A 26,210-nucleotide genomic window follows, 5' to 3' on the forward strand; every position below is an offset into this window, starting at 1 on the left:
CAGGCCAGCATCAGGGGCTGGCACTGAAGCCCATGGCGGCACCCCAGCACGGACCCCAGACAGCCACTGACCCACCAACCTGACGGAGGGGCTCGAGGTGTGGTGAGTGTGAGGGTGAGGTAGAGGATGACAAATGTCCTTTAACAATTAAATGTGATTCGCACCAAGTCACACCTAGTTTATGATCCAGAATCAGCCTGACGCAGGGACAGGAAACTGGAGACAGTGGGAGTCGACGAGAGGGGAAGGTCGTCGGCTGTGAAGGCGGCTTGGGGTTGTGGTGAAATCAGAGCAAGCTGGCGGGGGCCAGGCTGTCTTCTCCATGAGTGTGGCCTGGTTGACCCCCTGCATGAGAGCCCCCCCCCCCGGAACTGCCAGCAGGGGACTCGCCCATGGGGAAGAGAGGGTGAAGGTGGAGAAGGAGTGGGCATTACCCAGACTGAGCTCCTCTTACAGTGCCCTGGGCCACACCGCTGCCCAAGCCAGGTCCTGGTCAGAATGTCCGAAGCCTCGACCCCCCACCCAGCCAGATAAAGGGTCACATCCAGGGGCTGCCGGGTCCCTCCCCTCCTGAGGCCTTGACTTCCTGTCTGCTGGGTGAGAAGTTGGACTGAGGTCCAGGAATCCTGGAGGGGTCCTTGCCGGGGTCTGAAGATGGGGAGGGCCTGGCGGAAGGCATTATGAGATCTCCCTGGCTTCTCCCTGATGCCCGCGGGACTTCTCAAGACCCTCCCAACCATCAGGGAAGAGACACCCAGCCAGGGCCTAGAATGCAAAAAGCCAAGTTTGCCTCTTCCTGCAGAGGGAGGTTGGGGCTCGGGGCCTTTGACAAGGAGCTGAGGGGCTGGGGGGAGGGCTGATTTCCACAACAGAAAAGGAAGTTGTCGTCCTGGTTGACCAACCGGGGTGTGGCAAGGCCCCAGACACTTCAGGGAACATTCTGTGGTCGCCCCAAACAGGGGGCCTCTGTTTCCCGCTGGGGGAGACATCCCCAGATGGCAGTTCTTTACCTCCACTCATTCAGATGAGGCCCCCTCCCTGACCCGCTGCCCTCCCACTCCCACCCTCCCCTGCAAGCTGTGCTCACAAGCAGGGGGATGCTGGCTGAAGCTGGAGGCCTGGGGTGTGGGTCCCAGAGCCACCAGAACTGGGAGAGGGACACCCCGGAAGGGCCTCGTCTGCCACAGCCCAGCTGGAGGGCTCCAGGCACCACCCCGAGCCCACGGAGGCAGAGAAGGGAGCTGCTGGGGACCCACATCTGGTTGGAGGGCTGGGCACGCAGAGCAGAGGCCCCAGTCTGTCCTGGGTGGCAGTGGGACTGGCTCTGTCCCCAGTGCAGAAGGCTGAAGGAGAAAGGCACCGCAGGGGCTGGGCCTGCGTGGCCACGTGCAGCGCCCCCACCGCCTCTGAAGGGCTGGAGAGGTCGAGACAGGTTGGACCACCTGGGGTCCCGGGGTTTCAGGAAGGGTGGACAAGCCTTGCTCTGGGACAGGAGAGAGGGTCTCTTCAGGACACGGGAGGTGGCCGGACAGGCACTGCTCCGGGACGGGGTAGGGAGGTCATTTAACCATCCCAATCCCAGGCCAGGCCGAGACGGGCTTCCCAGGTGGCCCCAGACCGGACCGATGCCGCAGGTCGGCACTTGCACCCTGGCCAGCCCGCGGGAGCCAGGCCACTAAGGGCGGGGTTCGGACGGACCCAGGGGCGGGGCCCAATGGGACTGGAGCGGCCCGGGGCCGAGCTCGGGGCGGGGCCTCGCAGAGGCGGGGGTCGGGAGTGGGGATGTGTCTTGGACGAGCGGGGCGGGGCCAGTCTCGGGGCGGGGCCTCGCCTGGCCTCGCCCCCGTGACGCGGGCGCGGAGCCGCTATATAAGCGGCCGCGGCCGCGCGTGCGCAATCCGCGCGCGCTTCGGTCGTGGAGCGGCCTTAGGCGGTCTCGTCTGCAAATGGGCTCCGTGGCCTAGCGTCCCCGTCCCCGCCACCCGTGATCGCGCGCCGAGGCCCGCGAGGGGTCGCCGCCTAGGTGAGGACCCGGGCGGCGCGTGAGTGGGGTCGAGCGATCCGAAGGGGCGCCCCCGTGCGCCACGGCTGGCGGGACAGACAGACTGGCGGACGGAAGGCCGGACGGCCGGGGGCGCGGGCTGGGCTAGGGCCGGACGGGCCGGGCGGGCTGGGCAGGTGCCCGGAGCCCCGGGCCCGCGGCCCCGCGCACAAAGCGCCTTTGTTGCTCCCGCGCGGCCGGTTCGGGCCGGTTGGAACCGCCCGCGCCCTGCGCGATGAAGGCGGCCGGGAGTTCCGGGCTCGGGCTCCGCCTCCGCTCGGGAAATAAACTCAGCGTGGCGGACTCCGGAGTCTGGGTGGGGGCGGGTACCCGAGTGGAGAACGCCCCTCCCGAGGGCCGGCGGGTGACCAGGGGGGCTCCCCGACCCCTGTGTGCGCAGGCTTCCACCGGCCACAGAAGCGACAGCATGGCAGCCATCCCCTCCAGCGGCTCGCTCGTGGCCACCCACGACTATTACCGGCGTAAGTCAGCCCCCTCGTCCTCTGCCCTACAGGTCCCGTCGGGGCGGGGGGTGGGCCGCTAGAAGCGCTGGCTCTGCCGCTGTGCTGCCAGCAAAGCCAGCGCTTGGCCTGGTGGACAGGGCAGGGGACTCGGTGCCCTGCAGAGCTGACCAGGCCTCTCTTCTCCAGGCCGCCTGGGTTCCACTTCCAGTAACAGCTCCTGCGGAAGTGCGGAGTATCCTGGGGAAGCCATCCCTCACCACCCCGGTGAGCGCAGGGCCACTCCCCTTCGGTGGGCGGCACTATGTGGAGGGATCCCACCAGGAGTAGGCAGGGGCACCACCACCCTACTTTGCCTGTCTCAGGTCTCCCCAAGGCTGACCCAGGTCACTGGTGGGCAAGCTTCTTTTTCGGGAAGTCCACTCTCCCGTTCATGGCTACAGTGTTGGAGTCCCCAGAGCGGTGAGTCCACATTCCTGGGGGCCAGCATGGGAGGTGGGGGCAGGTGGAACCCCCCCTGACCCCAAGCTCTCCCCCAGCTCGGAATCTCCCCAGGCGTCCAGCGGCTCCATCGCCTGCGACCTGGCTCTGGAAGCCATGAGGAAGCAGCCTGGTGGCCAGCCTGGCAAAGCCAACACCAGGCCCCAGTCCTGAGCGGCCCATGCCAGGCTGCAGGAGGCGCTAGGCTCATCAGAGCCCGTCCCCTGCCCTCCCCCCCCTTCCCCTCTCTCCTCCCCTCCCCTCTTCCCCTCCTTCCTCCCCTCCCCCCCCCCATAGACTAGGCGGGCTGCGGCAGAAGCACTTGGGTTCTTTTATATCAAAATAACAAAACACCAAAAAGGAAGTCGAGAGAACCCCACTCTTTACTATCCAAGCCACACGCAAGCCTTCCTGACACCCTGTGACCGTGTGCCTTGCACCAAGTGGAAAATAAACCGAGCAGCCAGTAGCCCTGATGGTGTGTGTGACCATGTGCCCCCGGGGCCCGTGGGAGAAGCTGATGTTTCTCAACCTCACTTCCTGGCAGAGGTGGAGAGTTGGCCCTGTTCCCTGGGCCTTCCTGGGTTCCCTCACTGGGGAGCCACCTCTTGGGTCTGGCCCAGGTTCGCAGCGGCAAGCCACCACAGCGAGTGTGGAGCCTTGGCACCTGAGAAGGGGTGGGGGGTCTGGAAGAGCAGGCAGTTCAGAGGTTGGACAAGAAGCTCCGGGGCAGCCACTGGAGTCCTGGGCCTCTGCTTGTGGGTTTAGGGGCCGTCAGCTGGAGGCACCTGGTGCCCCTGGAAAGACCTTGGCAAGGGCCCCTGCCCTTGACACCCTGGAGGGCAGTGAGGGGCCGGTACCAGAGCTGTCCCAACTGGTGTGCGGCTCACGGGGCCGGACTATCTCCCGGAGCCTTCCTGTGAGGGTGTCGTCCCTTCCAGCCTGTTGCAGGACGCGCTCTGGGTAAGGTCCCCCAACTCTGGGGGTGGGGACCCAAAATTAAGACTGAGTCGTAAGTGGTACGGGGGCGTTCCCAAGGGACCTTCCCACCACTGGTGACCTGGCTCTGGACAAACTCCAGCCTTGGGAGGGTGTGGCTGTATCGTCCTCCGCCAGCCTCCATGGGCGGGCGTGATTGGTGGACTGTGTGTCCACACACCTTCAGTGGCCAGCAGAGGTTGGCCCGGGTCTGTTGGGCAGGAGGGGGCAGCTTAGGGAGGGCGTGGATGGGGGCTTGGTATGAAGTTAGGGGCCCCACGGGCCACTGAGGGAGCCCAGCGTCCTCTTTGGCCACTCTGCCCCCACTCTGTGCTAGAAACGGTTCAGTCCAATCCAGGGCATCCCGTGTAGCTGATGGCCCTCAAGGGCCTCTGTCCTGTCTGCCCTCATCGTGTCAAGGCAGGCTGCAGGGTCGGTGCAGTCTTACCCAGGCCCCCTGTGCTCCCAAAGCCGGTAGTCCATGCTGAGGCCTGTACAGGAGGCCTTCATTCCCACCTCACACGGACCCAGGGTGGGGGCAGGTGCCCAGTCTCCTGCTACAGCGTCCAGATGAGGCCCTCAGGACTCCTGGTGGCGGCTGCTGATGGCCACGGCCCTGGGTAGCAGACCGCAGTGCCCCACCAGCAAATAGCCCGTTTTCACAGAGTACTGAGAAGGCCATGTCGCCCCATATCAGGAGCTGCACACAGGCCAGGTGACCCAGGGTGAGCCCGCCCCAAATCCAGGCCCCTCCTCATGCCCCACCTGGGGGAGCTGCGCCCTGGTCCTGACAGCTGATGGGCTTTGAGTCAGGACCAGGGACAGGTCCACTCCCTTTGGAAAGAAGAGTGGCCAGGCTCCTGGAGGGTTAGAGCTGGCTGTGGAGAGTCCCGGCACTTTCCAGGAGCTGGTGTCTTTGAAGGAGCAGACAGGAGGAATGGGCAGCCTCAGCCCCCCCGACTTCAAGGGGACTGCTGCCCCCAGCCCTGGGGCAGGGTGGGCCCCTGGCTGGAGGATCTCCGTCCCCCAAGCGTTCAGCCCGGTCCTGCGAACTTGTCCACACCTTCGTCTGCCCATACCCTTGATCTGAGGTCCAGGGCGGCACCCGGGCCCCCCTTCACAGGGCCTCGTGGCCTCAGAGGCAGCACCAGAGGGGTGTCCCTTTCAGAGCGGGTTCTCGTACCTGCTGACACTGGAGAGCTTCTCCCGCAGGGCTCTGAAGCAGGGTCTCTGCTCCGGGTCCCTGTTCCAGCACGACAGCATCAGCTTGTACGCAGCGGGTGGGCTCTCCGGGGGACAGGGCATCCGGTAGCCCGAGTCCACCCTCAGGAAGGCCTCGTGGTTGGACATGCCTGTGGCGGGCCGGTAGCAGGGGCTGCAGGGGCTGTCCCCTCACCACCGTCTTCCACCCTCCCGGAGGACCCTGGGCCGCTCTCCTGCCCTCTGCATCCCCTGCGCCCTCCTGACGCCGTCTGGAGGCCGCCCCAGGGAGGCAGCCTGGCGCTCTGTGTGGCACACGCCCCGAGTCCAGGTGGCGGCACCCTCCCACCCTGTCCACAGCTGGGGACGTCATTGGGGGCCAGTACCTGCATAGGGCATCTGACCCCTGCTGAAAATCTCGTGGAGGAGAATCCCGAAGGACCACACGTCCGACTTGATGGAGTAAAGCCCTCTTGACAGGGCCTCCGGGGCGGTCCACTTGTAGGGGATGTTGCGGCCGTGGGAAAGGTAGATGTCCTCCTGCGAGCGGAGACGTGCTGGGCCACGGGGCAGCCTGCAGGCTCTGGCCCCGCAGCACGGACGCACGTGGGGACGCACGTGGGGAGCTGGGTTCGCGGTGGGCCAGAGCAGACTGGGCACTGATGATGGACGGTTGCCACTAGAGGGAGGTGGTGCTGGCACCGGGAGACAGGCAGGCCCCGGGCCACCAGATTCAGGGGCTGGGGGCGGGGGGTGCGCAGGAAGCACTGGGATACACGTGGCCCTCCCAGGTGGCATCCGTGTCCCAGAGGTCGGCCAGCGTGAGCTCGAGCAGGGACAGTGCCTGCCACGCTGGAGTCTGCCGGTGTGTTCAAACCAGGGGCTCCTAGAGACAGCCCGGATGGGCTGGCCACCAAGCGAATGAGGGAAATGCCTTTCTAGAAGTGCCCAGCCTACAGTCAAGGGCTACAGCATCAGGGTATCAGCCCCTGAGTGGAGGGCCCTGGACTCTGGCCATCAGTGCCCCACCATGCCAGGGGAACTGAGGCAGAACCCACTCGCCCACTGACAGACCCCGCCCTGAGTGGAAGGCCCTGCCGCAAGGGGGGTTTCTGGGAAGAGGGAGCCAGAGAGCCAGGCCCAGCACCGAAGGAGCCGCAGGGGAGCACAGACTGAAGGGGTCAGGCAGTGGGAGCAAACAAATGAATTCTCGGCTCTCAGGAATTTGGAAACGTAGCTCCGAGGGGGCATGTGATGACCTTAAGGAGTCCCGTTAATTGTCAGAAATGTGTCTGTGTCTGTTTCTGTCTGGAGTCTCAGTGTGCACGTGTCGACCTGGGTCTAACCGTGGAAGGAGGGGACACCGGATGGGGCTGGGGAGGGGGCTCGTTACACCGTTTTGTCCACGTTTGTCTTCAGAACCCTCCACGATAAAAGTGTCTTCTGTGGGGGGGACGTTTGCCCTAAGCTCACAAGCCACTCCCACCCTCTCCCCTCGCTGAGCGCTGAACGCAAGACACCACGAAAGAGTGAGCAGGTGCCCCACCCGCCCAGGAGCGCCCCACCGGCCCCCGTGTGGCTTCTCTCTCCTCCGGGGGTCCCCCTGCCCCTCCAGCTCTCAGTCCCCGGAGAGGCCTGCCCACCCCATCAGGGCTGCGCCCTGGGCCTCGCCTGGGAGCTGCCGCTACTCCAGCGTCCCGCCCCCTGGCTGCTCAGCCGGCCTCCCTTGAGCCCCAGCTCCATGCGCAGAGGGAGTCCTGGTGCTCCCCGGGCCCTACCTTGATGAGCCTGGCTAGCCCAAAGTCCCCGACTTTGCAGATGTTGTTTTCCCCCACAAGGATGTTCCTGGCCGCCAGGTCCCGGTGGATGTAATTCTGCGATTCCAGGTAGCACATGCCCTCGGCCACCTGTGATGCGAGGTCCACCAGCTCCGAGACGGGCAGGGTTTTCTCGTCAGAGCCTGCAGAGGCCAGGGGAGGCCACGGTCAGAGGGGCAGGGGGCCACGTCCTCCCCTCCACCGGCCCTGTGTGCCGCTGGGACAGAGGGTGGCTGCCTGACTTGAACAGTGCACCTGTCACGGCCCTTCTGGAAGGCCAGATGCGGTCCACGCGTGTGCCCTTTGCCCCACTCCCCGGTTCCCTTCCTGGGAATCCACACGGAAGTGTCAGTGCAGAGAAGCTCATCACAACGTTATTCACACGACTAAAAACCTCAGAAAGCTTCGAGAGGGGACTCGCCAAACAGGCACAGCTCGTGGGTGCGGTAGCGTGCCGTCGGTGGGGCCGTCTTCTGGAGAAGGGCTCTTAGCAACGGCGCCCCAGCTAATAGGCAGTGGCCGCGTTCGCTTTGGGTGTTCGATGAGGTACAGATGACGAGGTCTGTGAGTCCGCGCATGTTGAAGTGTGTGCGTGTCTGTGTGTGTGTGTGTGTGTGTGTGTGTGTAGCACATGAGGGTGTCTGTGTACATGCGTGTGCAAGTGTACGTGCACATTCGGACACCAGAAGAAGGTCAGCACCTTCTAGAAAGAAAAGCCGTAAGAACCAGGCCGGCGTGTCCCCCAGGCTAAGAGGTGGGCCGGCCACGCCTGGCATTTGAACACAATGGTCTCAGTTAATGGGGATGGAGGGCTGGCCTGTCTAGTCTTATCTCACTTGACCTCCATAGATGAACGGATGGTGCATTTACCACAGGATATTTGAAATCATTTCTTAAGCAGGCAAGGCTGTCAAGGAGCCCCCGGGCTGTCCTGTCCCTGGTACGGGCACAATTTGGGTTTTCTCTTTCTTTTTTTATTAAAAATGTTTAAATGTTTATTCCTGAGAGAGACAGTTGAGCAGGGCAGGGACAGAGAGAGAGAGGGAGACGCAGAATCCGAGCTGTCAGCACAAAGCCCGACGCGGGGCTCGAACCCACGAACCGCAAGATTGTGACCGGAGCCGAAGTCGGACGCTCAACCGACTGAGCCCACGTGGATTTCCTCTTTCTTTGTGCAAGTTTCCCACGCCCTCAAGCACATGTCACTTTTATCCCCAGGAAAGGAGCCCCGAGTGCGGCCCCGCGGCCAGCTCACCCCGCAGCAGCTCCAGCAGGGCTCCCCTTGGCATGAGCTCTGTGATGATGTACACAGGGTCCCCCACGGACACCACGGCATACAGCGGCAGAATGTGTTTGTGCCGAAGCTTCTTCATGGCCTGAATCTCCGCCTGGAAGGTGTGCTGGTGCGGGAGGTCATCTGCGGGGGCAGGTGGCCTCCGTGGGTGCGGCCCAGTCCCGGCCTCCTCCCGCCCGCCCGCTCGCGGCAGCGGCTCGGGACACGTGGGCGCCCTCCCTGGGGCGCCCCAGCACCGCCCCACAGCGTCCACGTGAAGGCTGTGCCGAACCCACCACCTGCTGGCCACACACCGGGCTCCGCATTGATGCCCTGTCCCCAGCCTGATGTGGAGTGGCTCACCCTCCGGGTGTGTCCCCACGTGCCCCTGCCCCAATTCCTGAAGCGGGGGGTCCAAACCTCTAGTGGGTTCACAGGAGACTTTAGACGAACCCTTTCAGATGTCTAGTGATCTATTTATTTTAATAGCTTTCCATGTACGTTATGAATTTAAAATTGCCTGGGTGCCCGGGGGGCTCAGTCGGTTAAGTGTCCAACTCTTGATTTTGGCTCAGGCCATGATCTTAGGGTTCATGAGTTCGAGCCCCGCATCGGGCTCAGTGCCGACAGCATGGAGCCTGCTTGGGATTCTCTCTTTCTCTCTCTCTCTCTCTCTCTGCCCTTCCCCACTCGTGCTTGCTGTCTATATCTCTATCAAAATAAATAAAACTAAACTTAGAAAATAATTTAAAATTCCCTTTTAAAACAAATGCCTTTAAGGATGCCTGGGTGGCTCGGTTGGTTAAGCGACTGACTTTGGCTCAGGTCAGGATCTCCCAGTTCACGAGTTCGAGCCCCAAGTCGGGCTCTGTGCTGACAGCTCGGAGCCTGGAGCCTGCTTCCGATTCTGTGTCTCTCTCTCTGCCCCTCCCCTGCTCATGCACGCTCTCGCTCTCTCTCTCAAAAATTAATATACATAAAAATTTTTTTTCATAAAATAAACGCATTTTCGGTAAAAACATGCACATTGAAAGGAAGACGCCACGTGGACACTGTTGGAGACAACGCATGCGATGCACATACAGCCGCAGGGGGTGCGGGGGATGCCGGGGACGCTTGGCCACCCCGCCCGTCCCCAGGGAGCAAGGCCCGAAGTCCCTGCTGGGGTGCCTGGCCTGGGGCCCACTCACCTCGAGCAATCACCTTAATAGCCACTCGGACCTGGTCTTTCCAGAGCCCTTCAAAGACCTCCCCGAAGCAGCCGGACCCCAGCTTCCTGCAGAGTGTGAACTCCTCCCGTGGCATCTCCCAGTCGTCGCAGTGGGGCAGGGGCTTGGGCTCATGCTGGAGGGACAGGCAGGGTGCCGTGCCCATCACCCAGCCCACCCACTCTGACCCCAGGATGGGAGCCCCTGATCTATCCTCGGATTCAGGGCAACGCCCCAGGACCCAGCACGCAGCCAGGCTTTCCCAGGAACTGCCCTGGTGACCCCAGCCATGGGCTGCAGACACCCTCACCTGCCCACTCTAGGCCAGTGACATCCACCTGAGTGCCAGTCCCACAGAGCTCTTGTCCCCAGGCTCCCACTGCCCCAGAGAGACTCGGGACTGGCAGGAGCACAGGCCTCTCCCTGGCCCAGGGGCAAGGGTGACCCAGCAAAGGAAGGCACGGCCCTGCCCCCACGCCCCGCTCTGTGGGAACACGGCCGGAGACGGCCAGAGTCCCTGGGGCCAGGTGTCCCCGTGCCCCCTCCACCCACGTCAGGAGAGAGGGAGGCGGGCGACCCTACCTTCCAGCAGGGCACAGTGAGCCGCAGGCCGTGGGACAGGCTCTGGGCTTTGTGGTGGTCCACGAGCTCGGACAGGCTGGGGAAGGACACGGCCTCGCTGAGGTGCAGCCGGCCAGCACGCCCCCAGATCCTGTAGTGTCGCACGACCTGGCCGTCACGCACTGGTGAGCGGGGAGGGTGGGCTGAGGCAGGGACGCGCGTTGACACGCGCCCACCATCACGGTCCCCTCTCGAGAAGCGCTCGCGGGCCCCGCGTCCCGCCCCCCGCACGCCCAGCGGCGATGGGAGAAAACCCAGACCCAGGACCGCTGGGACGAGCCGCCCTGGCCGGCCGAGGGCCCGCCCGCCGGAGGGAGGTCCTGGCTGTGGCAGACAGAGAGGCATAGGCCAGCGGGGCTGGGTTTGGGGGCAAGCGGCCCCAGGGTCAACTGCACGGGGGACACGGGGGGAGAAGGGCCAGGGAGGCTGTACCTGAGAGAACGTAGTCGGCGCCCGGCTTTTCGCTGACCCTGACCAGGAAGGCCCCGGCTGTGTTGCCCTCTGCCTGCAGCCTGTGCAGCGCTTCGGAGCGGGAGATGCGGCCAAAAAACCACCTGCAGGGCAGGTTGCAGGGGGTGGGGGGCGGTCCTGAGCCCTCCTGACCTTCGTCCCCTGCCCTCTCCGCCCCTGCTTCCTCCCACCCTGCCCACGCTGAATCCCAGCCCCCAAAGGGCCCGTCCGGACCCCAAGGGAAGGCCTGCCCGGGGAGTCCCCTGTCTGTGGGCTCAGAGCCACTCCTGTCCCAGAGACGTGCCATCTTGTCCCGTGAGAGGGACCACGTTGTTCCGTGACCCTGGCCACAGACGCTCTGCTGTGGGACTGTGGGGCCCGGGGTCGGCGTCTGAGCGGCAAGGCTCTGCACGTGTGCCCTCACACACGCATACCCACCCTCACGCCTGCTCATACACACCGGTGCCCAGGCGCGGGCGAGCCCCGGACTCTGGGCTGCAGGGTGGGGTCTGCAGAATTACCCAGGTGACTTCTGCTGCCGGCTGCTCGGCCCTCAGCTCCCCCTTTTCCTGCAGGGGTCCCCGGAACAGGAAGCCCCCGCGGGGAGCCTCGTGAGGGCCACGCCCCACCCTGAGCCTGGCCGAGGTAGCACCTCTGGAGTCTCTCTCATTGGCTCACCCCTGCAACCACCCTGCTTCCTTCCTGCTTTACAAATGCACTAGGTTCTCAGGACCTCGGGGCCTTAGCACCAATCACGCCCACCTCTGCACGATCCCCGTGGCCGGACCCTGCCTTCTGAAGCTGTGCGGTTTACGACCCTGTTGCTCGTCCCTCTTCAGCAGGAGGAAACCCCCACGCCCGTTCACCGTGAGACAGCACCGGCTCGCAGCAGCTCCTGGGGCCTCTCACACTGGACCGTCCTGGCCCAGAGCTCGGGGGGCTGTGCCGACGCCCACTCCAGGCTGCCCTTGTGGCCCAAGTTTCCTGGGCAGCCCCTTGGGACCAACCACCACCTCCAGGAGCCTCCCTGCCGGTGATGGGAAAGCCCGCGGCCCACGCCCAGACCCGGCATGTCGCAATTACCTTCCTGCTCCCTCTAACTAGGTCATGCATCTGGTTTGGGTTGTTTGGAAGGTGAGCGAAGCTTTGCTCCCCAAAAGGCCCAGTCCCTGCCTCGGACGCCTACGCAGACCACATCCCTGTCGGCTGGCCCGGAAGCCCACCGTGGACCCTTCTGTCCTGTTTGGGTCCTGGCACCTCCAAGTGACCGTGGGGGAGCCCAGGGAAGGGGCCGCCTGCCTCTGTGGCTCTGTATCCCCAGATGTCGCACAGAGAAAGCCTCGTCAGCTCTCCCGGGACCCGCGTGGTGGGGTCTGGCCCCGACTAGGGACCGTAGGGAGATGGAGTCCCATGTCCCCTATCCTCACCGGCCTCCCCAGAGCCCAGCCGCAGCAGTGCAGAGCTCTGTCCTGAGGGCTGCCCTACCCTGAGCTCCCGAGGGGCCACAGGGCCCAGAGTGGGGGGGGGCGCCTTGGGGTGACCCACGAGGGCCATGGGGACACTCACGGTTCAGACTCCACCGTCTCCTTCTCGGCCAGGTAGCTGTGGGGCACATAGCCCTCAGCCAGGGTCCTGCCCGCCTCGTCCAGCCGCACAGCCCAGCACCACTCCTCCCCCTTCCTGGCCACGTGGAGCAGGTCCCCGGCCCGGAAGCTCAGCTCTTTGTCCGTCCGGGCCTCGAAGTCCCACAGGCCCACGTACCGGGGGCCCGGGTGAGGCTGGTCCCGGGACACCATGGCGGGTGCAGCGGCAGGACTGGCTTCCTGGCCTCAACACCTGTCACCGGGCTGGTGGCGGCACCACCTGTGGCTAGGAACGGCGGGTGGGGCCCGCCCTGACAGGCCACCTCCACCAGGCCGAGAAGCCAGCCCACTTCCTGATGCCGAGGCGGCTAAGCCAGGCTGGCCGCACCCGCAGCCCGGATGGGCCTCTGCCCTGGGCTCCACCTGTCCTCCTGCCCGCTGAGGCCAAGTCAGTCTGGGTACTGCTCCCGCCCACCTGCCCTGGAAAGCGTGCCCACCACATGGTCGCGTGGCTGGACCTGAGCCCCCGCCCTCCCCGGGGGGGGGGGGACGAGTAGCGGGTCAGACAGGGCCTCCCTGGGGTCCAGTTTAGCAACCGGGGCTCTGGCGTGAGTGGAACCTAGGTGGGAGTGAGCGGGAGGGGGGTTGGAGACCCGTGGGCACATCAGCGCTGCCCGACCCCCGGGGCCGCTGGGGCTGAGCTCTCCAGAGTCACCCCTAGAGCCCCGGTGGGTGTGGCCTCCCATCCCCTCCCTAAAGGCTGACCCCTGGGGGCCCACCACACACTCCCTTCCCCAGACGTCCGACCACCCAGGGGAGCTGCGCTGGCCTCCAAGACACAGGACAGGGTGGGCAGGCGCCGGAAAGAGGGAGCGGCACCGAGGCCTCGGGGTGGGGGCGGGCGGGGCCCAGCCCCCAAGGGGAGCCGGCAGCCAGGGCGCGGGGAGGGCTCCAGGTGCGCCGTCCATCCGTGGTCGGCCTGCCCCAGCCTGCCCCCTTGATGGGAGGTCCGGGAGGACAATGACCAGGGAAAACCAGATACTAAGCCTGATTTCTTGGCACTTCCCTCTTTTGGAAAGGGAAGGGTCAAGAACAGGAGTGTGGTCACTCAGTAAGGTCACAGTCCTACTGGCAGAGCAGGGTGGGGAGGGGGCCCAGCTGGGCGGGGCCTGCGAGGCATCTCCCACGCCCAGGGCTCCAAGGCAGGCCCCCCCACCCCCACCAGCCACGAGGCCTCCCTCATTGTGGGGCCATTTGCTCCAGTCGGCTCCTGGGCACGGACTGGTCCCGGTTCTGCCCGGGCCACACCTGGAAGCCCCTGAGCACAAAACCCGTCCAGCTTGTGGCTGATGACACACGCCAGACACGCACCGGTGACCCCCACGCACACCTGTGTCTGGTCCAAGCCCAGCTGTTCCCTCCCTTCCTTCCCTCAGAGGCCACGGCCCGGCCCCACGCCACACTCACCTGCTCCTCCGTCTGTCGCGGGCAGGACCGGGGGGGGGGGGGGGGGGCCCGGGGGGGCGCCCCCCCCCCCCCCCCCCCCCCCCCCCCCCCCCCCCCCGTGAGGGCTGGCCCACGCCCGGCACCCAATGTAAGGAGCCCCCGTCCTCTCCCCGCTCAGCCCTGACTCACACCCGGGCCCTGCCGTGTCCTCCCTCCTCCCTCTGTGCGGCCCTCCCCTTGGTGACCTCAGCACCCTCCCCTCTGGGAAGCCCCCTACCATCCAGCCCTGCACAGCCCCCTGCCAGCCCAAGGGCAGGGCCTGTCATCAGTGGTGATGTGGGAAACAAAGGCCAGCTGAGGGCTGAGCACAAGCTACCCCCTCCCCCGCCTCGGGCCCCTCCCCCATGGGATGTGTGTGACTCTCTTCACGCTCTCCTGGCCCCCAGGAACAAAGGAAAAGGGGCAAACGAACAGATAACTGGTAGAGATCACGGTCACACAGGACACGAGTCTGTCAGTCTACAACCGTCTTAATGATTTACGAGGAAAAAAGCCATTTTATCAACAGCCAAACTCCCAGGAACCTACGGATTCAATTTCCTGAAACCCCAACGTCACGTTCCCCTCCATAGGATAGAACATTTTCTATAACCCATCACCCCCCACAACCCCAGTGCGGCTCTTGCTGCCCACAGGTCCTGTCCTCACGCTTTAATAAAACCACCTTTTGCACCAAAAACATCTCAAGAGTTCTTTCTTAGCCGTCGGCTCCGAACCCCAACACTTCACGTCAAGCGGGGCGGGGCTAATTGGCCTCAGCAGGTGCATCCCTGCCTCGAACTGTGCACATGGGCGGTTCTCACCAGGGGACGGTAAGCAGACTCAGCCGCCTCTGTCCTTCCGTCCCACAGGCCTTCGGGGCGCAGCTGTCATCATGGGGGGCACAGGAGTGGAGGGTAAAGACCCTGAGCATAGATCTCCCCTGCCCGGGCCCCCGGCCCTCCATCTGTCCGTCTCTTAGTGACCAGAGCTGGGCAGGATGATTGAGAAGCAATGCTGTTCGTCCCCCCTCCCCTCCCAGCACCCAGCTCCTCATTCAGTGACATCAACAGTGGCTTGAAATCAGCCGCTGGGGGAGCAGTCACATGCTGGAAACCGCCCGTTTCCTTTTCCCCAGCGACCGGGTTGTGACCCAGTTGCCTGAACACCGTGGCATCCAACCCCACCCCTGCCTGACCCTGCACGGGCAGGCCAGCACCCAGGACCCTGAGCCGCTGAGGCCCAGACTCTGCCTCCCTGACCTTTGCCCCGTCCCCAGAGAGAGCCAGCAGCCGGACCTTCCCAAGGCCTGACCCAGTCCCTCCCTCCGCCCCTTCAATTCCGGCCCCAGGGAAATGGAAGGGGCTATCACACAGCTCCCGCGGCCGGCACAGAGTCCTGCCAGTGGCCCAGAAGTCATGCTTCCTCTGGGTCCCCAGTCTGGGCGCTAGGATCCTGGGCCGGGGGCCGGGGCCGCGTGGGGCCAGCTGTCTGTCTGCCACGATGAACCAGCTGGTGGGCCATGACAGCTCCGGGTCTGTTCCGGGGCTGGGGCTGCGGCCTGTGGGTGACGCGTGTCTGTGCGTGTGTCTGAGTCAGCTCGGTGTGCATTCATCGCGTGCCCGCTGCCTTCCCGTGTGCCCGGGTCTGTTCCTGGGCCGTGTGTGCCCAGCGCCTGGGGTCTGCCCGCCAGCCCGACATCGGCCACAGGGGGGCCCTGCAGAACACTGGGAAGTCCGGCCTCTGGCTCTCGACCTGGGAGGGGGTGGAGGGCGTCCAGGGCGGCAGGCCCAGCGCATCCCCCCACCTGGACTTCTATGCCGAGTTCTTCCCTCGGCAGGGACACCGGGTCACTCAGGGCAAAGGCCATCATACCCTCCTGTGTCAGCGGGTGTCTGCGTGTGTCAGCCATCCACACGCACAGTGTGGGTCAGTGTGTGTGTCAGGGCCCTCAGCCCTCGGTCAGAGTTGGCTCCAGGCTGCCGGCACCCGTGTGTGTTGGCGGCCAGTGCTGCCCTGCGGGGACACGCAGGCGGGGAGGAGTGGCCCCAGCCCCTGCGTCCAGCGCCCCAGGTCACGTGAGGGCAGGGTGGAGGCGCCTGCGGGCTGCGTCCAGCGTCTCCTGCAGCGCGGCGAAGGCGGGCCTCTCCTCGGGGCTGCTCCGCCAGCACTCCAGCATGAGCGCATAGACCTCGGCCGGGCAGGACGCCGGGCGCGGCAGCCGGTACCCCCAGGTGACCTGCTGCAGGGTCTCGTGGTTGCTCAGTCCTGGCGAGGGGCAACGAGAGGGCGGGGTGGGGGGGCTCTCTTCCGCTGAGGGCTCAGCGTGGGCGCCTCCCCCCAGCTCTTGGCCAGACCCTGCCCGGCCGGCATCAGGCCCCCCCTGCGGCCCACCTTCATAGGGACACTGGCCGTAGGTAAAGACCTCATAGAGCAGGACTCCGAAGGACCAGACGTCTGACTTCTGAGAGTAGACACGGTAGTTGGCTGCCTCGGGCGCCGTCCATTTGACGGGGATCTTGGAGCCGCTGCTTGGGGAGTAGATGTCCTCCTGGGTGAGGGGACACCGGTGGTGGGCGGGGCGGAGCGGCGCCCTTGCCTCCCAGCCACGGTGGGGTCGGTGGTCTCAAGCTGAACTGACCTTGAGCAGCCGGGCCAGGCCAAAGTCGGCCACCTTGCACCCCAGGTCATCACCCACAAGCACGTTCCTGGCGGCCAGGTCGCGGTGCACGATGCGCCTCTCCTCCAGGTAGCTCATGCCCTCGGCCACGTGGCAGGCAAAACCCAGCAGGAGGGACAGGCCCAGGGCCCGTCCCTCGGGGCCTGTGGGACGGGGCGGGATGGGCCATCAGGGGGGCGGGCGTCTTCACCGGTCACTTCCGCCTGTGCCTCAGCCTCCTCACCCTGAAGAGGGGGTGAGGGCAGGGCTACCCACCAAGGCTGCAGGGTCACTGTGCTGTGCAGGGACCGCTCAGTGAGGCAACCCACCCGGGCCCCCGGGAGAGACCAGACACAGGGGGGCCAAGGCAGGGAAGGCGCGCAGGGCTGGTGACACGGGCGGGCCCCACCCCTTGTGCACCCGCTCAGCCTGGAACCTCGACGCTCCGAGTGCCCCCACAAGGCACAGCACGGGCCCGGGGCCCGAACCCGCTGTGGGCCAGAGCCCTGACGGTCGAGCCTGGCACGCCGCGAAAGGCCCAAGCCGAGAAGGGGGCCGACGGTCGTGGCTGCGCAGGGAGACCTGGGCCACCCGCGGCCCCTGGTCGGGGGCAGAACTCACTGCCCAGGAAGGCCTGCAGATTGCCCTTGCGCATGAGCTCGGTGACGATGTACACGGGCTCGCCGGCCGAGCACACGGCATGCAGCCGGATGAGACGCTCGTGCCTCAGGCTCTTGAGAGTCTGGATCTCCTTGGTGAGGTCTGCCAGCTTCACGTAGGCTGCAGGAGAGGCACCGCTCCAGGCCCCGCCCGTGCCACCCTGCCGCTGCCCCGGGGCGAGAGGGGCCAGAGGGCGGGGCGGACAGGGGCGGGCAGGCCTCACCCACCTGACTTGATGACCTTGACTGCCACCGGTGTGGAGTCGAGCCACAGACCTTCCCACACCTCCCCGAAGTAGCCTTCACCCAGCTTCCTCCGCAAGGCAAACTCGGAACGAGGCCGCTCCCACCCGTCCTGCAGGAGAGGCTGCTGAGGGGGTGGGGGGCACTCGGGGCCTCTGCCTGCTGCACCCTGGACAGAGGGGACAGTTCCCCCTGGAGCGCCGGCCTCCAGCACCTGTGCCGCGGCGCTCGCCCTACGCCGGCCTGGTGGAGGCCTGGGGAGCCAGGTGATGAGCTCCAGGAGTCTAGCCCCGGTGGTTCCGGGCTCTAAGTGGCCCCTTTGCCGGAGGTGGACACCCACCCACGCGCACTCATTACTGTGCCTGGCCAGACTGTCATTAGAAACCAGAGCAACTGGATGGCTGCCTGGCCCCTGGCAGGACGGCTGGTGCGTGGTGGCCCGGGGGCTCCAGCTCTGGCACGGGTGTGCAGCCGGTCCCGGCGTCTCCTCCTACAGCTTCCTCCTGGGGCGCACAGCTGCTGTGGGCACCTTCCCCAGACGCCTCCCCACACTCGTCCCGGCCCTCATCTGCCCCCCACAGAACTGGGTATGGCGGGGGGGGGGGGGCACCAGAAGTCCTTGGAGATAGAGACGCAGTACCTGTGAGAGCAAACCCGACCCCAGGCAGGGCCCCCAGTGCTCCGGGCCGTGTCAGACCCCTGCAGCCGCGCTCGCGCTCGGAGACTGGCCTGGGCCTGCTGCCTGGCTCGCACCCCCCTCTGCCCCTCCCCACGTGTGCTGGGCAGGGGGCGGGGGCGGGACTGGCCCACCCACCTGGGGCACACAGGGCTGCAGCAGCGGGTTGTGGATCAGCTTCCAGTTGGCCTTGTAGTAGGCGAGCAGCTCCTCCAGGCTGGGGAAGAGCCGGCCCTTCTGCAGGTAGAGGCCGTTAGCCGCCGTGCAGATGCGGTAGTGGCGAACGCTGGCCTGGGCCCGGACTGTGAGCGCACAGAGATGAAGGCCTCCTCCGGCTGCTGCCTGCCCTGGACCCTCCCGCCAGCCCAACCGGATGGCCACCACGACCCTCCACGGGCCGGGCTCGGATCCCGCCTCAGGGGCCTCACGGAAAAGGAGGAAGCGTGGACAGCCGCAAGCCAGGGGCACAGTAAGAGGGGCACTGGGGGCTCCTGGCCACAGGGCACAGAGCCCAGGGCACGTGGAGAGTCCGAGAACGAGCGGAAGAAGGGAGGGAGGGTGAGTGATGGCCGGGCGGCTGTGCAGGCCGGGCAGCTCAGAGGCACAGGAGGGAAGGTAACCAGCAGGCTGGTGAGCTGAGAGGTGACCAGCTGCAGGTGCCTTCGAGCTCGACGTGCGGCCAGCGAGGCCTGGGGAGCACCTGCCCCAAGGTCAGGGGCGTGCTGGCGCAGGCTCAGCCCGGGGACAGGCGCAAGCGGCCGCCACGTTACCTGACAGTGAGTAGTGGCCGCGGCTGCTCTCGCTGGGTCGGATGAGGAAGGCCCCGGGCCCGTTGGCCGGAGACAGGAGCATCTGCTGGGCCTGGGCACGGCTGATGCCGCTGAAGTACCAGCTGCGAAGGGCAGGTGGGTGGTCACCAGCAGGCCCAGACCTGAGCGACCCCTGCCCCCACGCCGGTCAGAGGCCCCGACGCCCGGCTCCCGCCGTCTTCCCAGGCACAAGGTGCACCCAGGGCCCAGTGCACGGTCCCGGCCCAAGGTCTGCATCTGTCCCAGCCCCTGGTGCCCAGCCTCTGGAGCCGTCGGGAAGGGGACAGGGGGACCACTTGGGCCGGCCACCAGCAGGGACCTGAGTCGGGAGACACTGTCCACACTCCTCGGCCGCAGGTTCTCCACTAGCCCTGCTCGTAAAATGACCACCGGCCCCGGCCCCGGCCCAACCTGCCCGGGGGAGGGGGGCACCAGGAACCAGGGCCCCCGGGGAGCGGTCCCAGCCGGGCTGCAGGGGTGTGTGGAGGACCACGAGCAGCCGGGCCAGGCAGAGCCCACCCGCCCAAGGGAAGGACAGCGTGGCTGACGGTAGCTTGGCCAGCAAGGCCCTGGAGGAGGCCGCTGAGCCAGGCTGGGCAGGCCTGCAGAGGCGGGAGGGGCTCAAAACACCTCTGCCTCTGAGGGGCCCCAGCCCCCCCGGCCCTCCACACGCTGAGATGCTTCGAGCACCGGGTGCCCAGATACCAGGAGCCCACGCACCCGAGTGTGGAGCGGGGCAGGGGGTGAGGGCTTGCCCGGGGCTCCCCCATCTGACACCCGTTTGGGCCGTAACCCACCTGGGCCACACCAGGTGCAGCTCCCTGCTCCGCATCCTTGGAAGGAAAATGGAAGGCACCAGGCCCCACCCCATTGCCTGTGTCCGCCTCCCAAGGCCCAGGTCGGGGAGCCCTACGCCTGAGTCAGGTTCCCACCCTGGAGGCTCCTGCTTCCCGGAGATTCTGAGGACCCCGTGGCAGAAGGCCTGCCTCCTGTAAGGGGGAGGCACAGCCACCAGGCGACTAGCCCTGTGAGCATGGCTCTCATCCCCTCTGACGGGGGGAAACTCAGCGTTCTGGGGGCTGGAGGGTGGGCTCTGACCCCCACCTGGGCGCGTGGGACTGGCAGTTATCCCAGGGGACCCCAGGCATGACTCGAAGTGAGTCGACACAAAGTGGGGTGCCCTGAAAAGAGGGGACTGGGTGGTCAAACCTGTGCCATCCCAGGCAGGCGGATGCTGCCGGAGGCTGGGGTGAGGCCAGCGCCTGGCAGGAGGGAGACAGAGGGAGGCTGGCACTGGCACAGAGGCCTCTGGGCACCTGGGGAGCTATGGGGGGGGGGGGGGCGGGGGGCTCCGCAGCCCGACCCCGCCTTCTGCGGCCCACCAGCCAGGAGGGCATCAGAAGGGCTACAGAGGCCCCTCCCAGGACAGCAGGGCGGGGGTGGGGGGGGAGAGGAGGGGCAGAAGGGTCCCCAGCCCCACAGCAAAGGCCGATGGCAGGCCAAGACCCTGCACACGCCGAGCTTCAGGCACCTTCTCGGGAGTCTCTCCCCGGGGTGGGGCAGTGGCTGAGCCAAGACTGGAGGAGCCTCGTTCTCAGGTCAACCCTCAACCCTGAGAATGAGGCTCCTCCCCTGCCCAGTCAGTCTGGCCCCGAGGACAGACAGCCAGGTGTCTGGGGCTAATGACACCGTGAGTGTGGTCGGCCCTTTCATCCCAGGCCCAGGCAAACACTCATTACTGCTTCCTCCCGGCACCGCCCCCTCTGACGCTCCCAGCCCTGCCGGCCACCTCTAAGAGTGGCTCATGGGATCTGCCCTCCACACCTGGAGTGACTGTGGGCCCCCTCCCCATCAGAACGGCTGCTTGGTCCCTCCCATCGCTCCCAGCAAGCTGGTCACTGGGTGGGAGTCCCCTCAGGAGGCGCCTTCCTAGGACTCAGGCTTTCCAGGCCACATGCAAAACCCCCGGGGGACTGGAGATGGCTTGAGTGAAGTTGAGACCCAGTGCTGGTCTGCCGAGGACATGTCTAGGGCTCAGTCCTAGCCTAGCCGGGCACAGGATAAGAAACCAGTGTCAGCCTGGGCAGGTCTGACAGGGCAGGGGTCTGGGCAGCTGGGCCTGGCTTTGCTGAGCCTGGTCACCGACCAGCTTCTGGCCTGTTCTCACCCAGCACATCACCTCCGTGCATGCCGGGGCTGGGGTGGGGGTGGCGTCTCTGCCGCCCCCCGGAGGTCCTCCTAGCCAGTGCCACATCTGTCTGGACGTCAGGCACTGCGACGGCCATGACATCCAGGCTGACCCACCGCATTAAGGGGAAAGACAGGTGGGGCCGCAACCAGAGTTTGGATCAAATGGTCGAGGCCCGTGCGAGATGTCTACGAAGACGGGGACGGGTGGACCCACGGCTACCCTGTCATCCAGACCCTGAGCCTGGGCTGAGAGGTCATCTCCCTCTCCCAGCCCCGCAGCGGAGCCTCCACTGTCTGTCTTCCTCCTTCCACGATTGCAGACGGGTGTGCGACCCGCCAGGTGTCCGTGCCGGCCAATCCCTGCCTGTGGAATGCCCCGGCCCTGGGGGCCTCGGGCATGCTGGGGGGGGGGGGGGGGGGGGGGGGCGGGATGGGTGAGCCCCCCCCTCCACCCGTGTCCCCCTCTCAAAACAAGCTTCTTTGGGAGCAGTTCCAAAGGCCAGGGTCATGTCTGCCCCGCACCTGGCCCGGGTCAGTCAAGGAGAGTTCTGGGTGAATGTGGACCGGTGAGGGGCAGGTGAATGCAGCCCTCCGACTCAGCATGGCACCCCCTCACCCCCTCACCCCCTCACAGCATCTGGATGGCCCCTCTGGTCACTTACATCCTGATCAGGAGCGCAGGGAGGACGGGCCGTGTCGTGTCTCACCTGGAACTATACTCGGGACCCTGGCCCCTGCCCTCCAAGCAACGGCCACTCGGCTTAATGTTGTGGAGACCCCCAGAGTGCTCGGCTCCCCAGGCTGAATCCCTGTGTGAGAGCAGGAGGGCCCGGCTGGCGGGACCGGGCCCCAGAGCGACCACCGTGCTGGGGGCCCGGCCAGTGGCGTGTGTACGCGCCGTGCGGCCTATTCAGCACCGGGCCCGACCGCGCCCGCAGGAGCCACTACCGTCCTCCCTTTTGGCAGGACCAGGAGACAGTCACCGGGGTGTGTGCGCCGCCCCGTGTGCTCACTCACCGCCGCGTGGCAAGGCCTTGTGGGTCCAGGGCTGGGAGGGAGGGTGTGAGGGACAGGAGGGAGGAAGGGTGGGTCGGGACATGCGATCCTAGGACTCACTTGTGTCCTCGCTCCTGACACTGCAGAGCAGGCTGATACTCACGGTTGGTCCAAGAGCGTCTCCGGGGTGGCCTTGGCCAGGTGGGTGATGGGCACCAGCCCGGCCCTGGGCGGACCGGAGAGCCTGCGGGCAAAGATGTAGCCGCCCTCCTCCTTGAGGCCATAGAGCCTGTCCCCGCGGCTGACACTCAGCTCGTCGGCGCACCGCGCGGTGAAGTCGTACAGCGCCCTGAAGAGCTGCGCGGGCGCCGGGGAGCTGCGGGGCTCTGCGGCAGGGGGCTCTGGCTCCGCGCCGGCCTCCGGGTCGGGGAGCCCCAGGACGCCGTCGTCCGGCGCGCCCACGGGCCAGATCTTGTCCCAGAAGAAGGACAGGAAGGCCAGGCGCTTTCTGAGGAAGGGCTCCATGCTCCGGGGCGTCCCGGGCCGAAACCGGGGCCCTCAGCGGAGGGGCCGCGGCCGCAGGGGTCAGCGGGCGGCGCGGAGCGTGGGCCACAGGTCACTGCAGAGCCCTCCAACAAGGCGCCCGCCTCCCGGGCTGGGGTCGAGACCAGGGAGGGGCGCAGGGTGGCCACGCCACGGCTGCTCCCCAGCTGCTCGTGTCCAGGGGCTCACGGCCGCTCTCCCTGGCCCGGGCGGACGCGGCCCCAGGACCTGCCGTGGGGGCGGTGCCTCTGGGGGCGGTGCCTCTGGGCGGGGCCTCTGGGGGCGGGCCACGGGGCGGGGCCTCGGGGACGGGGCCTCGGGGCGGAGCCGTGGGTGCAGGTGGGACGACGGAGGTGGGGGCGCACGCAAGAGGTCACGCTCAAGTGAACCACACGCCCGCCCTTGACCCGAGCCTTGCCCTCAGAGAAGGAGGCACCGCTGCGCAGCGCCTGGCCGTGACCCGGATTTGCTAGAAAACTGTCTGGTTCTTTACGTGTTGGCCAAACCTCTCAACACAAAACCCTGCGCAGGACAGGCTCACATGCTTGGCCAGGAACGTCTGCAGCCAAGTCTGAGTCCGGCTGGGGACAGCCTGGGACCTCGCGCAAGGCGGGCAGGCTCCCTGCCCTCTGGTTTTTCCCTCGTAAGGTGGGAGTTGGTGACCGCCAGGGCTCGGTGAGCACCAGAGTGGGTGCCGCACGGACGATGGGGCGATGTATCTTCTGGGCCCCTGGGGGTCGGGAGACCCCCCAACAGCCACCACCGGGAGGGGGAAGTTCTGATGTCTGACCCCCACCTCAGGGATGTGAACTGGCGGAGAGGCCGGGCGAGCCCTGCCTCTGTCTCTGGGCAGGGTGGGGAGACCAAACCCTGAGCTGCCTGGGGCAGGGTGGGGGAAGGGTGGGGGCAGTTGGGTCTGGGCCCAGGCGGCCGCATGCTCCCCCCCACCCCCCAACCCCACGCTGGCCTCCCCCCAGCTCATCCACTTTAGCGCTCGGAGCCCACACCCCTCTTGTGACAGCCGCAAGCCCCCTTCCCAATCCTGCCCTGGATCCACGGCTGGATGTTCATGTGGTTGAGCAGAGCCAACAGACAGGTGTGACCGCTGGTCACTGAGAGGCCGAACAGCCACCTACCCGGGCCAGACCCGCGGCAGAGGCTCCTCTCTGGAGCCCACCCACTGAAGGGGCCTGGAGCTTCCACTCCACCAGCCGCTTGGCGACCCTGCCGCCACACCCACGACCTGCTCCTCCCATCCCTGGGCGAGTCTGCCTTTCGCACACGGGTCCCCTCAAGTCCTTTATGCCTGCGCTGCTCTCCTCCTGGGAAGCCATGCTTCCTGTCTTTGACCCACCTGGTGCAGGGAGGCCTCTTCGGGTCCTGGAAGGGCCCTGCTTGTGCTGACCGTGCTTGGGGTCAAGCGCTCCGAGCACTGGACACAGATTCCTTCTGGACACTCCCAGTCCCTCCGAGCCCCAGAGCCCCAGGCTCTCGGATCAGCACGTTCATTTGGTGGCCAGAGCAGGCAGGGAAGGTTCCTCCTCATCCTCGGGCCTGGCCCCAGGCCTGGTGCCCAAAGGAAAGAGCCCAGTGGGCTGCCCACCCTCTCCCCGCTATAAAGACCTCCAGGACATCCTACAGGTGAGGAAGGAAGCTTCAGTCCACCTCGTTAAGGTCAGAACAGGGACATTTTCTAGCAGGAACCTGTGCTGGGCGGTGGGGACCCGGCTCACAGAGAATGCCTGCCCCACCTCCCGGTGACCAGGACGGGTCCTCCTCCTCGTCTGCCCCGCGCAGCGGGCTCTGCAGGGAGCACCCCGCGCCTGGCAACCCCTGCCCGGGCCCTCTCCCGTCCCCTCACCCCACAAACCCCCAGACGGCCCGCCGCCCCGGCACCACACACACCCGGCATCAGGCAGCCGGCAGCGAGAGCCACCTGTGTCCGTGTTGTCGTTGGCGGCTCTCGGGGCTCCCTGCCTGCCCTCCGGCCTCCAGGTTCTGGGACCTGCCATTCCCTTTCTCACCTCACCCACCTGACACAGCAGCGTCCAGGCCCCCAGGACGGTCCCTGCCCTGACTCTGCCACTCACGCCCTCCATCGGCCCTGACCACAGAGACAGTGCTGGATGGGGCGGGGGGTGTAGAGGTGTGTGAAGGGGGGAGAGGACCCCCAACCCTGGACGGGGTCAGATGACGGCGTTCTAGCCCTGCTGTCAGGCTCACTAGCCGTATGGCCTCGGGTAAGGTGCTAGACCTCTCTGCCTCCGCGTCCCCATCTCTAAGAGCATTGGGCTTGCAGGGGCCGAGTGAGGGTTCAGACCAGATCTGCCGGGATGAGGAGGGGGCCCCCTGGGTATCCGGGCCGAGGCTGGCAGCCCAGAGTACCACACCGTGGGTTCGCTTCATCTTCCGGAGGACACATAATGGGGGCCTGCGGTGGAGGTGAACCCTCCCCCCGTGATCTCACTACCACCGGGCTCCCCACCCTCGCGGCTCCTAGGACCAAGTGGCGGCACACAGCGCTGGGCAGACTGGTCCATCCATGCCAGGCACGGTCGCTCAGCGATGAAGGGAAATATGCCCAGCGAAGGAGCCAGTCCCCAAAAGCATCCAGCTCTCTTACACAGCATTCTGGAAAGGACACGGCTGCAGAAATGGAGGTGACGTTAGTGGTTGCTTGGGAAAGGAGGGCTTGGGGTGGTGGCAGAAGGCCATGTGAGGGTCCCTGCGGGATGGACCAGTCCTGCTCTTGCCGGGTCACCGTCACCGTCCTGGGTGGCCCTTTGTGACCAGATGTTCTGAACGGGACAAGAGTATGTGGACTGTGTTATACTGCATGAGAATCTGCAACTCTCTCAAAACTGAGTTTAATTTTTCACTAGAACTTAAATCGAAATTTGAAAAGAAAAAGAAGAGGCTAATTTTTTAAAGTTAAACAGAAAAAAGGGGGTGGGACCAAGGAGACGGCAGAAGTCCCAGACATGCCCAGAACAGGGTGGGGGCAGGGGCGTCTCTGTCCCCTCTGCGGGGGCCGGGCATCTCCCTCCCCCGCCCCCCTTCGGTGCCAGCCTCCCCCTCAACCTTCAGACAGCACCCCCCTTTCCAAATAATCCAAATAATCCTCAGACCCCTGAATAACAACACCAACAGCATTTACTGAACGCCCAGAACAGAGAGGGGAGGGCAGAAACGCACCCACCGGCCCCCCTCCAGGTCTGACCTCCTGGGGGCGCCATACCCAGGCCTGGGCCTGAGGGTAAACTGATGGACGCCCAGCCAGGGGAGCCTCCTCGCGAGAGCGGGGCCAGCCATAGGGGAGGGGTGCAGTGGAGGGAGCCACCTCTGTCGTCCCCCGAGGACAGAGACCCGGGGAGCCTCCCTCCCTCCCCCGCCTCCCTCCCTCCCTCCCTCCCTCCCTCCCTCCCTCCCTCCCGCCTCTCCCAAAGGGGCACAACGAGTGTCTTGGGTATCTGAGACTGACTACTGCCTGAGGGAGGCCCCAGGCTTGCTGAGAGAGCCCAGAGGTCCTGAGTCCAGCTGGGGGCTACAGATGGGGTCACGGAGGGGGCTGAGAACCCCTCTGACAGGCTCCCTGGAACTGTGGAGACCCCGTTCGTCCAGACCCAGGTAGATGAGCAGCGCCAGCACCCCCGCACTGTCAGAGGTGGGAGAGGAAGCCTGCTGTCGCAGGAAAGGCTGCTCTGATCCCTGCGCTGTTCCCTGCGGTGACAGGTGTTCACTCCGAGGTCACTGCTGCTCCCCCCAGGTCCTCCCAGGGCTTCCTGGAGCAGGTCTCGGGCTGGGACACGAGCAGGAGCCCTCTTCCCCACTAGCACTC

At 66.0% G+C, this 26,210-nt stretch overlaps 3 protein-coding genes across 4 annotated transcripts; 1 reads left to right on the top strand and 2 right to left on the bottom strand.

Moving 5' to 3' along the window:
• The first annotated feature begins 1,882 nt into the window (after positions 1–1,882).
• PPDPF (pancreatic progenitor cell differentiation and proliferation factor) lies at positions 1,883–3,458 on the top strand. Its single transcript, XM_040459904.1, has 5 exons — positions 1,883–2,023; positions 2,442–2,523; positions 2,692–2,769; positions 2,868–2,964; positions 3,042–3,458. The coding sequence occupies exons 2-5, from the start codon at positions 2,469–2,471 to the stop codon at positions 3,154–3,156; spliced, it is 345 nt and encodes a 114-aa protein (XP_040315838.1). The 5' UTR covers positions 1,883–2,023; positions 2,442–2,468; the 3' UTR covers positions 3,157–3,458.
• A 1,631-nt stretch (positions 3,459–5,089) lies between these two features.
• PTK6 (protein tyrosine kinase 6) lies at positions 5,090–12,325 on the bottom strand. The gene is made up of 8 exons (XM_040459903.1): positions 12,096–12,325; positions 10,512–10,633; positions 10,041–10,201; positions 9,441–9,594; positions 8,233–8,394; positions 6,939–7,120; positions 5,547–5,700; positions 5,090–5,312 (listed from the first exon to the last, which is right to left on the bottom strand). Exons 1-8 carry the CDS (start codon positions 12,323–12,325, stop codon positions 5,125–5,127), a joined length of 1,353 nt encoding a protein of 450 aa, XP_040315837.1. The 3' UTR covers positions 5,090–5,124.
• A 1,745-nt stretch (positions 12,326–14,070) lies between these two features.
• SRMS (src-related kinase lacking C-terminal regulatory tyrosine and N-terminal myristylation sites) lies at positions 14,071–22,581 on the bottom strand. Of its 2 annotated transcripts, none has more exons than XM_040459905.1 (8): positions 21,993–22,581; positions 18,605–18,726; positions 17,973–18,136; positions 17,144–17,327; positions 16,878–17,036; positions 16,239–16,420; positions 15,992–16,148; positions 14,071–15,865 (listed from the first exon to the last, which is right to left on the bottom strand). In XM_040459905.1, the coding sequence occupies exons 1-8, from the start codon at positions 22,352–22,354 to the stop codon at positions 15,672–15,674; spliced, it is 1,524 nt and encodes a 507-aa protein (XP_040315839.1). In that variant the 5' UTR covers positions 22,355–22,581; the 3' UTR covers positions 14,071–15,671. The 2 variants fall into 2 exon arrangements, with proteins under 2 accessions (XP_040315839.1, XP_040315840.1); XM_040459906.1 differs by lacking the exon at positions 21,993–22,581 and adding an exon at positions 19,441–20,066.
• Positions 22,582–26,210: the final 3,629 nt, after the last annotated feature.

This window comes from Herpailurus yagouaroundi, unplaced genomic scaffold, assembly GCF_014898765.1.
Source record: "Herpailurus yagouaroundi ecotype Mexico unplaced genomic scaffold, PumYag 246, whole genome shotgun sequence".
Taxonomy (NCBI): Eukaryota; Metazoa; Chordata; class Mammalia; order Carnivora; family Felidae; genus Herpailurus; species Herpailurus yagouaroundi.